This window comes from Anastrepha obliqua, chromosome 4 (assembly GCF_027943255.1).
Source record: "Anastrepha obliqua isolate idAnaObli1 chromosome 4, idAnaObli1_1.0, whole genome shotgun sequence".
Taxonomy (NCBI): domain Eukaryota; kingdom Metazoa; phylum Arthropoda; class Insecta; order Diptera; family Tephritidae; genus Anastrepha; species Anastrepha obliqua.
The window spans coordinates 79,275,591-79,291,843 of NC_072895.1; the positions used below are offsets into that span (position 1 = coordinate 79,275,591).

Below are 16,253 nucleotides of genomic sequence, written 5' to 3' on the forward strand. Positions count from 1 at the left end.
CACTAGATATAAATTTCTAGACAGGTGTAGCGTCTTCCAAATCAGCAAAAATGATAAAACTTACCTCCGGCAAACTTTACTATTTTTGTTGATAGTCCAGCAGCGATCAAGGCACTGGCCTCAGCGCATATCTATTCAAGATATGTTAAAGAATGCCCAAATACCACAATTTGTTGGGTCCCCGGCCACTCTGGAGTGGAGGGAAATAAAAGAACGGATGAGTGTGCAACATATGTAAAGCCCTGACCCTAGACCTTTAACGAGCTGTAAGAACATTTTCATTCCTCTAAACGAACTGTGCACTGCGATTGACTTGAGCATAATCGCGGAAACCAATAAAAGTTTGTCTCTGACTACTAACTGTAGAGTCTCCAAAGCGATCTGGCCAAAACTGATTCTTAAAAAGACAAAATGTATACTTGGATTCAACTACCAGCGTCCTCACATGTGCTATGACGAGTCACTGCACTATTGAGACCTTAGCCAGTAGAAGTGGTGTACTTCACAATGAGTTCTGCAGGAGTAGAAATTGAATCGGTACGACATCTCCTCTATGATTGACTTGCACTTCAAAGAAGCCGTGCCCAATATCTTGGCGATTATTTCTTTGAAGACTTGGAAAATTTGCACAATGTCTCACTGGAGAGACTAGTTCCCTTCTTAAAAAGGTCTAAGTGGCTTAAGCAACTTAGTTAGCGGATGGAAATCAAATGCAGGTATCACAATTAGCCGAGTGTCTTGTCTTGCAAGACAAGCAACCAGACCAACTTAATCTAACCTACAAATTTCTATGCAAAATATTTCGTCTTCAAGTGAAATAAAAAGATTGCCTGCGTTTGACGCCCGCAGTAGCCATTTAACCCAATACTTACGAGCGGTATGACACGTATTGGAAATTTTATAATAACGGCCGTATAATCATATTATATATATAAGTACACATAATGATGTCGTACCACAGGGTGGTTCGAATCACCGGGCATGAAAAACCCAATGATAGAAAAAGTTTTTTCCAAGGGTATTTCGATATTGGCAGGGCACTTTCACATACAAATTTTCTGCTTAGCGAGCAGAGAAGTGGTAGAGGTCGGCAGTTAAGCCAGCTTAAAATAGTTAAAAGTTCGCGTTGATTTAGAAACTTTTTTTGTTCACGGTGTTATGTAATAACGATTGGTCGATTTCTTTTTTTATATGGAGAAAATGCACAGAGCCGCCAACGAAAACATTGAAAAGTAATGCCATTTTGGAGCAACTTTAGATGCTGGTTAAAAAGTTTGAAATCTTGAAGAAAATTTCCTACATTTTTTAATTTTGTTCAACCGTTTGGGATTTTAAGTAATATGGCTTTATATGTGGAATAAACTATATTTTTTTATAGAAAAATAAATAAATAGTTAAATCTTTGCAATATGTCGCTCTGCTATTTTTGTGAACACAGGTGTACATACTAAAGCGTAAATCCAATATCCACTCAATAATATTCATTATAAGCTTTTAACAGCACACATATTTCAAAAATTCTTGTCCGGAAAAAAAATTGGAAAATTTCAACTATGATAGAAAAATTGTGTGAAGATTTACCCAAACTCTTTATCTACCAATTCCTTTGCATTTCTTGAAAAACTTTTTTTACAATGACTCAGAAATTTAGAATGAAGAAAATGTTATTAGCAAAATTATTGTAATCGTTCATCAAAGGCTTTAAAAGATTGGTATAATTCCAATTAGTTGCGCGTGTAATCTTTGTCGCCCACCTCTGCATGTTGCTACTATACTGGCTTATTAGAAAGTCCCAACACTGCTACATTTTGGGATCGGAAAAACCGCACTTAATTACCGAAAAGTCATTCTATACGCAGGGTATCATTTTAAAGTGACATAATTTTTGACACAGATTTTTTTACTTATTTTCGTCCTAACGTATGGCGCAAAAGCTTGCACAATTGGAGTGTTTGAGAGAAAGATTCTTGCGTAAGATTTTTGGGTCTTTGCACGCTGGTGACGGCGAGTATCGCAGGCGATGGAACAATAAGCTGTATGAGACATAGACATTGCGAATAAAAATCCAGCGGCTTCGTTGGCTAGGCCATGTCGTCCAAATGGAAACAAACGTTCCGGTTCTGAAAGTATTCGATGTAGTGTAGAGAAAGGCCTCCTCTACGTTGGAAAGATCAGGTGGAGAAGGACTTGGTTTCACTTAGTGTTTTCAACTGGCGTCGGTTATCACAAGAAAGAAACACGACTGGCGCGCTTAGCTAAACTCGGCCAAAATCGCGTAAACGGTTATCGCGCGAATCAAGAAGAATAAGAATCCCCATTGCGGATAACGGCTAGTGCTGCAAAACTAAAATGAACGACTTTTGATGATGCCGCATGAACTTTTCTTGAGTGGTATTGTTAGAAACGAAGACCTTAAGATGGATATCATCAGAGGCAGTCGTGATAGAAACTTAGAAGCCACCAAGAAGGTTTTGGAAAATTAGTTTTACAGGGTGCGATAACGTGAAACCATTGTTTCTTCCTTTTTAATAAAGCCCAAGTATATCTGGAAGTTGTGATTTGTCAATATTATTTAATTTTTGAAAACATACCTGTGTTTGGTATAGCTTGTGTACAGCTAAGTACAATATCTATGTACACCTCCACCATGTCACCTTTATTTATTATCCAAACGGATAAGTAAATGGCTTTTTAAGTTGCATTTAACTCATCTATGTAAGAATATGGAAACAACGCAACAAAATTGGTCCTAACAATTTTTCTTAGGCTCGGAAATTTCGATGTCCCACAACTTTCGGCAGCCTATGTTTGTTTTTGTTTTCGGAAAATTCAGTAACAAGAGGGGTACTGGCAACCATTTTAAAGGGTTGTTCAACTTACTTTCACCTTTCCTAATTTCCTAATCGAAGCCGCTGGTCTGTCCTGGCCTTTCTAGTAGTTGTCCCTTAATGATGGAGACATTGAAGGAGCTTGGAAATTTCACGTAGAATATTCAAGTCAAACCATTCACCAATTACATATAAAGAGAGTATTGCTCGTCTTAAATGCATTAACTACTATTTGAGACGTCCTTGGGGTATAATTTGGCGGACACCCTTCTTAGTAATATATTATTTTGCAATAAAGAATAGAGAATTTTTCTGCCATACGTTTTTCTGAACCTGACGCACATGGACTATGTAGTCATCCTCATAGGTGTAACACAGAGCTTAGAATTGAATTTAATGCACAGATAAAACAAGGATTTTCAAGATTAATATTTTATTCAATTACAACGTTTAATTTACAAAAGTATTTTGTACAGATAACGAGATATGACAGAAGAGTACCTTTTATATTACACATCGAAGAACAAGGAACTTTGGACGACGTAAGACATCTGTGATTAGTTGACATCAAACAACTTGACCTTATCAGCGTAAAAGGCTCTCTCACTTCATCGTCGGCAAATCTCGTCTAGTACTTTGCGCTTCCACAGCTTCATCTGCTTGACGGCCGCTGAAACCTGTATCAAATTGATTCGATTGTCGCGTTCCGTCAGCGACTTGCGTAGATGGCGCAACACACGATTCAAGCGTCGATCGCGCGCCGTGAACACATAGCCGGCGTTACGTGCCGCTTCAATGTAGCAGTACTTGTCGTTAAGTGGCATCCGGGACCACATCGCTCCAGCTTCAGAGGCTGTCATCCAGGCTGGTGACCGACGATTACACACGCGTCTGTACTCGCTCAGGAAATGCATAAAAGCATTGCGGCTATACGAGGCTTTAGCAACGCCCGTTGAATTCGTCGCTTCCTCGGACCAACACCAATACACTTTAACCATTTTCGTTTCAATTTGTTTAATGACAGAATTTAGTTGGTCGATTTTTGTCCTTACAATATCAGAAAATGAGAAATCTTAAAATTAAATAAGAAATTTTTTAACATTCAATAAAATTGCAGTTTTTTTATTTTCTTTAAATTTTCAATTTCGTTTTATTTTTTAAAAATTCAAAATTGACTTCTAATTGAAATAAATTTTGTGCCTGAGATTTTGGTTTTTTTTTTTTTTGTTATTCCTACATTAATCATTCATCTGTCATACTGACATCTACGAGTAGTACATGTTTTAACAATTAGTTATGAGAATTATTAAATATATTTCATCAGTGCCAAGACGAATACAACGATTACATTTTAGGAAAACAATAACATTTTATATAGAACAGTTATTTTAGCATACGAGAATTAATATGTAATTTAATAGGTCAATTGGTCGGTTTCTCTTCAGACGTCCTAAAGTTCTTCTTTCGAGTTGTGAGAGTGTATTGACTTCTCTATTTTTGTGCTGATTTATTTCGTTAAAATACCTTGTTGATATCGCTTTTATTTCTTCGTCGATTAATGATATATTGAAGGTAGTATGGATGTCATCATTTTTTGTGTACCTGTCGGATATTGTTATTATACGTAAGATTTTTAATTGTTGTCGCTGTACTTTGTTTATGTGAGTTCTTTTTGCAGTTCTCCACACTTAAAGTCCGTAGGTCCAGATTGGCTTAATGGCCGCCTTGTATACTAAAAGTTTGTTGGAAATATTGAATTTAGAATTTCTGCCTATTAGCCAATGCAATTGTCGACATTTTTCCTTTATTTGTTTTATTTTCTTTTTGATATGATCTTTCCAAGTTAATTTTGAGTCCAGATGAATTCCAAGATATTTTGCAGATGTTTCAATTTGTATATTTTTGTTGTTGAGCTTAATCGGCATAGAAGCAATCTCTGTTCTTGTCGTAAATATTACTTATACAGATTTGTCCTCGTTTACTTTTAAACTCCATTTGACAAACCACTTCTTTACGTTGTTGGTGTACATCTGTAATTTTGTTGTTGCGGTTGAGAGGTTTCTGTCAGACGACAATAAAATTGTGTCGTCTGCGAATGTTGCTATAGTAGATTTAGTTTCGTCTGGGAGTGGTATGTCAGAGGTAAATAAGACATATAGCAGTGGTCCTAGAACGCTGCCTTGAGGAACTCCTGCTGTTATTGGATGGTGCCTGAGATTAAGTTATAAATATTTAAGTAAATTTCAAAGATCGGCTACAAAATCAATATTTTCACTTGATTTTCAATAACAAATATTGAGTTTGGATTGAAGTCAAAGGTTAGAGAAGTTTTTTTCGTCCTATTGGTTATAAAACATAACGAAACCTTACTCCTAAAAAAATGAAAATTTCTAAATTTTCTGCTCCTATTTGTGTCGTGCGTTTTGATGTTGATCCACAAATGGAGGAACCTACAGTTTCAAGCCGACTCCGAACGGCAGATATTTTTTATGACGAGCTTTTTCATGGCAGAAATACACTCGGAGGTTTGCCATTGCCTGCCGAGGGGCGACCGCTATTAGAAAATGGTAGCATTTTGCTGTTTCATGCACGGAAATTCGAATCTACGCTCCCCCGAATAGTAGTCACGGCTACGGGGGATCCGTATCCGCATAAGAAATTATCTATTGCTTTTGTTGGGAATATGCTTCATTTTCTTGCAACCTGCCCAGGCATCCTATATAAATAGAATGGAGCGCATCAGATTTGCATTGCATTCTTCGAATTTCTTCCAGCCTTTGCTACCATATAACTGCCGGTGTTTACTCTTAAATTCAGTCACCAAACACATGTTTGTGATCAGTGGCTTATACTCGAATACAAAAAATACGAATTGAGAATAATTGATTTAGCGTGAGTTTTTATAGGATAATTTATAGATTATACATGCGTACATACATACCTACATACATACATACCATTTTACGCCGCACATGTACAGGGTGGGCCATATAGCGTTTGCTTTTTGAACCACCCATTTTTTTAAGAATGGTAACACAAATGACTTGTCAAATGTGTTCATAAATTACTTAAAGGTTTGATATTTACGAAATGGGACGCTATACGCTTGAACAAAATTGGGAAATATTGAACACCTATTTCCAAAGTGGTGAGTCTTCTTCTTCTTTTCTGATTTTCACATCGCTGGCTACGTCAATAAGCAAAATTGTCGGATTTGGGGCTCAGAAAATCCACACGTTACTGTAGAGAAGCAAATGCATCCACAACGAGTCACTGTTTGGTGCGGTTTTTGGTCTGGCGGTATCATCGGGCCATTTTTTTTCGAAAATGAGCGAGGAGCCGCGGTTACAGTAAATGGCGAGCGTTACCGTGGCATGCTCAACGAGTTGTTTCCAAAAATTGAAGAGGATGACATGGACGACATTTGGTTTCAACAGGATGGTGCAACTTGTCACACTGCCAAAGTTACACTCGAACTTTTGGCTACCGTTTTTGAAAACCGAATAATCAGCCGAAATTCCGATACCAATTGGCCGCCTCGGAGGTGTGATTTAAGCCCGTTGGACTATTTTTTATGGGGAGCCGTTAAGGACAAATGCTATGCGAACCATCCAGAGACGATTGATGCTTTAAAACACGAAATTGAAGTTGCCATTCATGAAATTGGAGCCCAAACAATCGAAAATGTGCTTAAAAATTGGGTTGATCGAATGGCCTACTGCAAAGCCAGTCGTGGCAGTCATTTGAACGATACTATTTTTATTCATAAATGACAATGTTCATTCTTCAAAATAAAAAAAAGTTTGAAAAAATATTTGTTAGTTTTTTTTATAGCCGATTCAAAAAGCAAATTTTACATGGCCCACCCTATATTTACTCGCTTGAAAGTTTGTGATCCGCTGGCATCATCTAATGGGCTCAATTGACACGTTGACATTCGACGCCAGCCAAGCGGTCGACATTGGAGCAAGGAGATGTGTATATGGTGAGGAGCGTCTATCAAGCAGCTGCAGAATATTGAAGTTGCTGGCGTCGTTCACACAGCCTTCTTTTACTCTAACTGACTGACACACTTTGACGGCTTTTTGATAGATGCGTGTACGTGTTGCCATAACGATGCCACTGTTGTCGCTTTGTTGTTGCCGTTAACCCCGCCACTGTTGCTATTTTGCTCACGAAGCTGCACGTCTCGACCAGTGTGTCACATGTAAGTGAAATTTAGAGAAATGCGCACGTGTGGTGGCATACGGCAATATTCTTTCCTCGTAAAATTGAATTTGCTCCATTTTTGTTGTTGTTATATAAAATATGGAATTTCTTTCGAAGTACGCGCGTGCACACACACATTCTACTTATATTTGTAAGCATCTTGTGCGGCGCCATCAAAGCCAAACAACAGTGGCAACGGAATTTATAGCGTCATGTGTGTCCATCAACAGCCTCCCAACTCCTCACCCATAAAGAACAACAGCGTGAACATGTACAACTGCACACATGCATTCATACATACATACATACATGCACACATACAAACGTACATATGTGCGATGTATATGACCGTGCGCGTCTCATATAGGGTGTAATGTATTGTAATTTTATAATTTATATGCATTCCGCGTCTTTATTTCTAACACACACACTTATGAGTGCGTGCATATGCACATAACGCATACCTAAATACATTCCATTTAACACATTTGCCATAAGTGATATTGCATTTTTTTCAGCCATCGTTACAATGTAATTATTTTATCTCAAACGATGGAAATTTCAGAAGTTTCTCTCGTTACACGGCTCATGTAAAGGAGTTACTAAATGATAAAGAAGGAGAAGGTTCAAATACTTTCTGCAGGGAAGCCGCAACCTAAATAAGACAATTTCATAATTCACAAGGCGAATATGAACTAATTTAAAAGAAATTAGACTCTAAGCTCGTTTCAACTACTCAATTCTTCAAACGAAAACAAAAAACTAAAGTAAAACTGCTTGAATCTACTTATATATAAATTCAAAATTTAGTTAAAATAGCAAAATATTATTTTTCTTCTCATTCTTCTTTATTATACGATTAAATCCGGTTCATCAACAATTTTATACAAGAAATACAATTTGTTTGATTATAAATTAAAAATAAGTAAATAAATATCAACTATCGATAGAGCTGAATGTCCAACAATCATTCCTCATACACGAGGGCATCCGGGTGGCGTCGTCGTCCTCGGTTTTCCCGTCACTGCTCATTTAGCCAACCTATTGTCAGGCATGCATGATTTTTCCACTCCCTTCTTCGTCTTCAACTCCATCTAACAATGCCTTGCGTGTCACATATCCCTCTAATCTCTTCGTTTCGCATACGATCTCTGCGAGAATGTCCAATGACCTTTGCCTTTTAAGCTTATATGCTTATTTCGCCATATTACATCGCGTAAGCATTCGGAAATTCATGTCGCTGTTTACTTCGGCTGTTAATTCTTACAATGATGTAATTGAATGTAGCAGGTAGCAGAATTCCATAACCTGCTTGATACTCTTTCCATATACTGAGCGGTTGTTTCAGCTCTTCGTCTTGGGTACCGAAATCTGCATGTTAATTCTAGAAGCAGCTTTCTCGAAGGCATACAACAACAGCTGAAGGTGGAATATGGAGCTGAAAAAAAAAATAAAAAAAAGAAACCATACGGTTACAGTGGTAGTAAACCAGCGCTACTTACTAACTAATATTATTTCAGGAGAAATACTCAACCACTTTAACAACAACAATAGTATGGACCATAAGAAGCAAAAAATTCGTTATAAACAAGGATCTGGCATCGAAAGGTTCCAGTGGCTCAGACTTGTTGACATTCTTAATTAATTCGTAGGTGCTGCACTTCAAGTCTATTCACAGGATGGTCTTAGATTTTCAAATATTATGCCTCCATTTACGTATTTATTGTAAAGAGAATTTTTTATTATTATTTTTAGAGTTGTTAAGGGGGTGGCAATTATATATAAAATGAGAAAATACAATACAAATAATGATTCCATTTTTATTTGGAAGTTCATTAGATCCCACTAATGTTTGAATTTGAATTCGCCATATGTCTCCCACTAGCTCTTCTGACAATTTGTAATCTATTCGTCCAATTTTTAACCACTTTTCCGAGTAAATTGCGAAATCCGCACCAACCCATTAGAACACGGCGGCCGAAATAATAATGGTTGATAATAACGTCGGCGAAATAATAACGGGTAAAATGAGGCTTTTCTTTTTTTTTCAGCAACACTAATTTCGTACCAATCGATTCATCTTTTATATATTTATAATATTGTTTTATAATTAATATCTGAATCAAAAGGCAAGACAAAAACCAAATTATAGCACAGAACACAGTACATGACTTATTAACCAGTTTTGACTATTTATTTGCTTCTGAGATAATTTTAATAATATTTTTATGAAAATATACATATGTAGTTCATTATTCTACACATAAAAATATAAATCCAAATTTGAAATTTTGAAATTTTCTTGTCATTTGTTTATGTGAAAACAAGAATGATAGAAAGAAGATTGCGCCCATCAGAATCAGAGAGTACGTGACGTCCCGTTTTTCCAAATTGTGCAGTATTGCCAACTATTTGCTCTTCGCAATAAATTTAGTGCTTTTTAATACCGAAAATGCGAAAATTTTGAAGTTTCGTGTTTGTTTCTTTTTTTAACACACTTTTATTAGGTAGTGTTGTATGTATGTATGTATGTATGTAACGGAATCTTTGAGCTTAATTTTCACTGGCTTCTAAAAATCTGATCGACTTGAAATTTTGCACACCTATCAAGGACCGATGACAATGCAATAATTTGATAAAAGTTTTCCATTATCCTTATTAGGATTGCCAGGACTAATATTTTCTTTTTTTACTGTGGCCAAAAAGTAAGGTGAATTTGGTTGTAAAATGAAATGCTTGATATAGTAAATATTACAATCATTCTATTGGCAACTACCTATGTACAGAGGGTTATGAAAGTGAAGCAAAATGCATCCCACGCTTTTAACTCTAATTTGAATTACTCTATTTCCATCTTAATTTTTGTTATAATTCTGTTCTGAGGTAGTTGACTATGACTGATCGTTCGATTTGCTATTACTTCATTATAGGTCCCTTTGTCATTAAAATTTATTTTCTACTTTTTAGTTCGATTACCAATAAAAGCGTGTTTTTTAGTTTTTTTAAACTATTTTTTTTTAATTTAAAGCTACCGAAACTTTAAGTTAAAAAAACTGTATTATTATGCAAAAGAAGGTTAAAAAAGGCCACTCTGAGAAGATTTTAGTGATAATGAAAAGTAGTTGGTTCTTATAAAATTTGATATTTTGAAAGTGTGAATTTAATTTTTTGCTCCTTTTAAGGTTATGCAAAAATATTAAGTGTCCCTCTCTCAACTCTTCTTAAGATTTAAAACATTTTTACACATTTTAAAAGGTGTTTGAATTTACTGAATGTTGATTAAACCCATAGAGGTGTAATCGTTCCTCCCGGCCATCAATCCTTAGTGGGACATAGGGCATCAAGAGGTGTATTCATTGTAAACATAAGCCACAAAATACCAGAAAATACTAAAGAAACCATAAAGACTTTTTAAAAAAAAGAGTACCTTATCTAATTACATAACCTCAAATATAGCAAATAAGTCGTTCCCTTAACAAAATATTCTCGCTTAACAAAAAAAACTCATACATTAAATTGTACATTAGCATAACACATTTAATTAAAAAAAACGCATATTTTAAAGACAATTTGTCACGCATATAAAGTTCTTTAAGTGATTCAATAAAAATTTGCTGTTCTATTTTGGGTATTTTAGTGCGTTTTTATATCCAAAGCTAGGCAACACTGCTGTAGCGAGAGAGAGATTTGACTGCCGAAAGCAGAAGAACACCAACAACACATGCAATCGCAGGCAATGCCACCAGATGTTAAAAAAAAGTAAAGCTAAATAAAATTGAGTGAATTATTTAAATCATTATTAAAAAATATATATTTTACAAAATTATAAACATAACATTTTAATTAGAACAGGCTAGAAAAATGGCATGAAGAAAGAACTAAAACTCCGAGACTAAATAGCAAACAAAAATGCTAAATCAAGTTACGAAAATGGTAATCTGGCCATACTGGAGCTAAAATCACGTAACTCGTTGTCAAATTCGCTGAGAGCAAAGTAACGGGACCACGATAGGCGCCATCTCATTATTCTTTCCATCATGATGTGAAAAAAACAATTCAGCCCAAAAATATTTATTACATTTTAACTTGTATCATTTAACTAGAAAAATTAAAACCAACTTTATATTTTCTAAAATAAAATAAAGGTCAAAAAATATTTTTTTTTTCGAAACCTTATCATAAAAGTTACAGCCGGTTGGATCCCTGCTTAAAAGTTTTGCAGGTAAAGAATTCAAAATACACGTAACTTCGTAAATTTTGCTCAAATGAACTAGAAATTTCAACACAATATTCTTGAGATATTAAGCATTCATTTAAAAAAATGTTTAAAATATAAATAAAAGTGAATTGCTTTAAGGTTAAATTTAGAGGTGCCTTACCATAACGCCGTAATCTTCAACGTAACGATATTTATGGTCATCTGTTATTGGTGCCACCTTAAATTTAGCCTTTAAGGTGCATTAGATCTTTTGATACATATGAATATATTAATCTCATAGGCCGCGCTGAGAAAGGGCAGTGGAAGCCAATGCATCAGACCTTTCTATGCATCATAAAAAATTCTAAATTCTCTACTTATGTACTAATCTCAAATTCAATTAAAAATCTTGAGTCATCTTAGTATAAGTCACTTTGTTGCGCCGGAACAGTACATTCTGGCGCCTAAACATAGACTTCAGCAAGTCGAATAAAATACGAAAAATGGAAAATGGGGCTTTAACGGCTTCTAAACGCAATAGAATTCCTTGCTCTAATTGATGCTTTCCTACCAGTTTTAATGTACGTCTCCCAAACTTTTATAGGCATATATATATATATATATATATATACACATACATATACACTGGGAGTGTGAAAGAGTAAATTCAACAATTGTTGGTGCGTTCACTTCCTGTATACCCGTTTTCCCCCCTGTTTCACATGCCTTACTTACTTATATATTCACCTAGACTCTTTGTTTTCTCTTGTTTTATAGCCCTATTTACCTCTATATTCCCCTAGGCTTTATTTACTTATTCTGCGTTCCATAGATAAATCCTATTTGTCCTTACAATGTTGCAACGACTTATCACTTCTCATTGCTGCGGACTAGCAATTCTCTGCCATACACATATACACACACGTATATACATATATGAAAGTTTTATTTCTAGAATTTATTATCAATTTGATTTTACTCGTACATATTAAATTTTTATTTCATTCGTCAAATCCATCTTCAGCTGCTTTATTCGCCTCAACCGAATTAACTTGGCTTTGATTTGTCTAAATCTTCCTTTTCCTTTCTAGTGAATGTCTAGCAAAATATAAGTAAACGATCTAATATAATACACATCTGCTACCATTTTTAGACGTAAACAATCATCCAAAACTCCCACGGTCATTTCCGCTCGTCAACTTCGACAATTCGTCCGTTCGTTGTGTCCTCAGGCACTGCGATTACTTCCGTTGCCATCTGCTTTGGCCTCGTTCGCTACTTACTCCGTTAGTAGTTTTTCTTCTTTGGCCCATCTTTTTCGTTTCTCATGTTAACATGCCACAGGCATTTCTCACATAAAAGGCTGTTTCGTTGCAAAAACCGGAACGACAGCTATACTTGCAGCAGCATCGATAGCCGCAATACAAACACAAATCAATGACAATCGGAATGCGCGCACAAGAAATTTATGCACTCACCCTCACCGAGCTCGAATTCCTATAGAGCAACAATAATGGAAACCAATAGTGATAGCAAATATAAAATAAAAGTATTATGAGAAAATTGGAAAAAATTGGCAACTCATGAAGTTGGCGCGAAAAAATTCGAAACATGTAGAAAGGCATTAAAAATAATTGCAACGCCGGAATTGCCACAATGCGAAGGAGAATCTGGCAACGAAAGCTTTAACAGCAAGGAAGACTGCACACATTCGTATACTACCACTACATATTCGTATAAGCGACAGCTGTAGACATGGGCGCTTGAGCGTCGCATATCGATTAGTAAACTGTAGGTTGAGGTTGCGATCCTTTTCACGGATATATATAAAGCAAAATTATTTAACCTGTCATCCAGCAGCGAGCAATGGTGTAATGAATCTGCATGCATTTCTGTCATGAAAAAAATTCTCATAAAAATCATCTACCAATTTGGGGGCTATGTTAAATTTCATCAGCTCGGCCCAAAACTGTTGGAGTATGCATCGCAATATTCTACAATTTTTCGTTTTTATGTAGTGCAAGAGTTAAAATCCAATCCAAGTTTGGACGCAATTGCATTGTGATTTACAGAAATGTGTTGCCAGAATTGCTTTGGTACATTCCATTGGGATTTCTTTACTCGAACTTGATTAAATGGAAGTCTTATTCGTTATCCGAATCACAAAAAATTAAAAAAAAGTTGTATTATTTCACATACTCCTCGTCTGCATTCCATAATTCCAAACTCCATATTTTAGGCTTTCAAAGTTTACATTTTTATGGGGAAAAATGGTTAATCGTGAAAAGCGGTTCACAACTTTATTCCCTCTCTTTTGTATCATATCTGCTTCTACTTCAAACAGGGGGAAGTAAAAAGACGTCACCTCTAGTGTGCAGTATTACAGCCGTTTTCCCCTCAATAGTCGACACAGCTCGACTGAAATGTGTTGCTTGTGTTCGATAGTAAACCCTTATGATAGGTGTACTAGGCTTCAACAGCTTCCTCAAGCTCCAAACTGAACCAAACTCACAGCAATGAGTATTTGGCCAGTGCTTACCCCTGTTTCTTTTGTTTTGTTTTTTGCTGATACGAGTAATCCATCGTAACAGAGCTATATTAATTTCCATCTCTTCTCATTTTAGTGATCGACGTCTTTAGATTTTAATTCGCATAATTGTATGTTTTTGGATATTTTGCATGGCTCTTAAAGAAAATCTTAAGTTATGCCACTAGTTCTGAGTTTTCAAACCTTTCTTGCTCCTTGTCCTTTACATCGAAATCAACCCTCCAGTTGGGTTAACACGAATGGAAAAGAAAAAACTTCCCATGAGTTATGCGTGTTGGCTGTAAAGTTCGATAGTTACGTGAACCAAGAGCATATAGGGATGGATTTATTTACAGATATTTAAGCTGATCATAGGGCATTTGTGAAACATATTGCACCGGCCCAATCTATAGCTAAACTATGGCTTTCTATTAAGACATCTAATCTAAAACATAGAAAACAAACACCCCGCGTAATATTGCTTTTTAAAGTAAGTTAGGTCAGGTTCTAGCGATTATCCTCTATGGGACACACTCAAATTCATAACTCAATGTGATGCCGTATAGAGAACTTGCACATATCTCTTCTAAAGCCAATGTAAATCATTCAGAAACTTTGGAAAGTCCCTGATTTCCGCTGAGCTGAGATCTTCTAACTAATTAAAAAATGGGCTAACTAAAATGCACAGAACGTGCAAAATCATCTCTTCCTCATTCTACCCATGCCTATCCTCTGGGGCACTAATCGGAAATCAGTGTGCTTACACTAAGCTTATTTTGGCTTAGCAGAGATTCTGTATGTTAAGCATTAAGAGCCGGCCACAATTGTCAGACGATTATGCAGTTGGGTTCTTTACGCCATCTTTCATTTGCTGTTCTTGGAAGTTTCCCAAAAATAAGTAGCTTGTAAGACATACAGTATTATATTTTATATACAGTGGATTATTGCGAAAATCGAAATACAGGGTACGCAGACATTTTATTTATTTATCTCAACATAAAATACAAAAACGTGTCCTCTCTTTTCATTGTAGAAAAAACAAAACAAAAATACAGAGATTCACGCCACAATTGAAATGATGCAACTTAAAAAACAGCAACTATTTATTTGCACTTTTGAAAATTTTAAGGTATTTAGTACTTTGTTGGGTATTCTTTATCGTCAATTGCAGCTTCAGATCTACGTGGCATGAAGTAAACCCATTTTTTGTGTATTCTAGACTCATTTGGGTCCACTCCTCAAGTAACACCTTTTTTCTTGAGCTTTTCTTTGTTATGGATGTCATATTTTCTTATATACCAGGTTGTTCAATAACTTTGGTGATTCGATAAGAGAGGGCGTTGCTACTAGCTTAAATTACACAGGCCTGCGAAATTTAACTTTTTTCAGTTTCTAGAATGGCTGTACTTGTTTCTTGTAGCTTTTTATGCGCTGAAAACGAATCTGACCTTCAAAATGCTCCATCACGTCAGGATTTTTGGTAAATGAAGCCTAAAAGGTCAAAAAATGGCCATTATAGCCATTTTTGATAATTTTTTTTGGGATAGAAAATTTTTTTTTTCAATTTTCGATGAAAAGGTCGCATAGTACAACTCTTTAGCTTTAAAACCCATTTTTTAAAATTATTGTACGATTTTTTAAAAAAAAGTTATGACATTTTGAAATTAACAGTTTCAGTTACGCCAATAGACGTTATACCCAACGTATACGTAACTGAAACTGTTAATTTCAAAATGTCATAACTTTTTTTTAAAAAATCGTACAATAATTTTAAAAAATGGGTTTTAAAGCTAAAGAGTTGTACTATGCGACCCTTTCGTCGAAAATTGAAAAAAAAAATTTTCTATCCCAAAAAAAATTATCAAAAATGGCTAAAATGGCCATTTTTTGACCTTTTAGGCTTCATTTACCAAAAATCCTGACGTGATGGAGCATTTTGAAGGTCAGATTCGTTTTCAGCGCATAAAAAACTACAAGAAACAAGTACAGCCATTCTAGAAACTCACCCTCGCAGGACTGTGTTATTATTATTTTTTTGTTAGGTTGGTACCATCTTCTTATGAACGTAATTGAAGTTTCATTTCAATCTATCAATTCATTCCCCGATTACAAACCATTTAGTATTGACGTGTCGCAGTATTTTCTACTATGGAAAAAATGAAGTATCGTTCAGTGTTCGAACTTGTATTTTTGAAACGTTTCATACCAAAGGAAATTTATAAACGAATGTTAAAAGTGTATAAGGAAAAGTGGTCGTACAAGCCATAAAGTCGATCCACGCCAGGGGCGTCCAAAAACAGGTCGTAGGAGACCCTATTGGAAAATAGTTGAGTGACTGAAAGAGGTTTAGTAGCATTCCTAGGCATCTTAATGGGAAGTGTAAGCAATATTTCGACTGAAGTATTGGCTTTTGCAAAGCTCTCTGCACGGTAGATACTGCATTCGCTAACAATGAAGCAAAAACATATTCGGATGCGGCTTTCTCAGCAAC

At 35.6% G+C, this 16,253-nt stretch overlaps 1 protein-coding gene across 1 annotated transcript; it reads right to left on the bottom strand.

The window, feature by feature from the left end:
- Positions 1-3,244: 3,244 nt before the first annotated feature.
- LOC129245383 (uncharacterized) lies at positions 3,245-4,015 on the bottom strand. The gene has a single exon (XM_054883501.1). It carries the CDS (start codon positions 3,824-3,826, stop codon positions 3,437-3,439), a length of 390 nt encoding a protein of 129 aa, XP_054739476.1. The 5' UTR covers positions 3,827-4,015; the 3' UTR covers positions 3,245-3,436.
- Positions 4,016-16,253: the final 12,238 nt, after the last annotated feature.

Bases quoted from the DNA above. Each gene is read 5' to 3' on its own strand.
- LOC129245383 (XM_054883501.1), bottom strand. From the start codon at position 3,826: ATGGTTAAAGTGTATTGGTGTTGGTCCGAGGAAGCGACGAATTCAACG.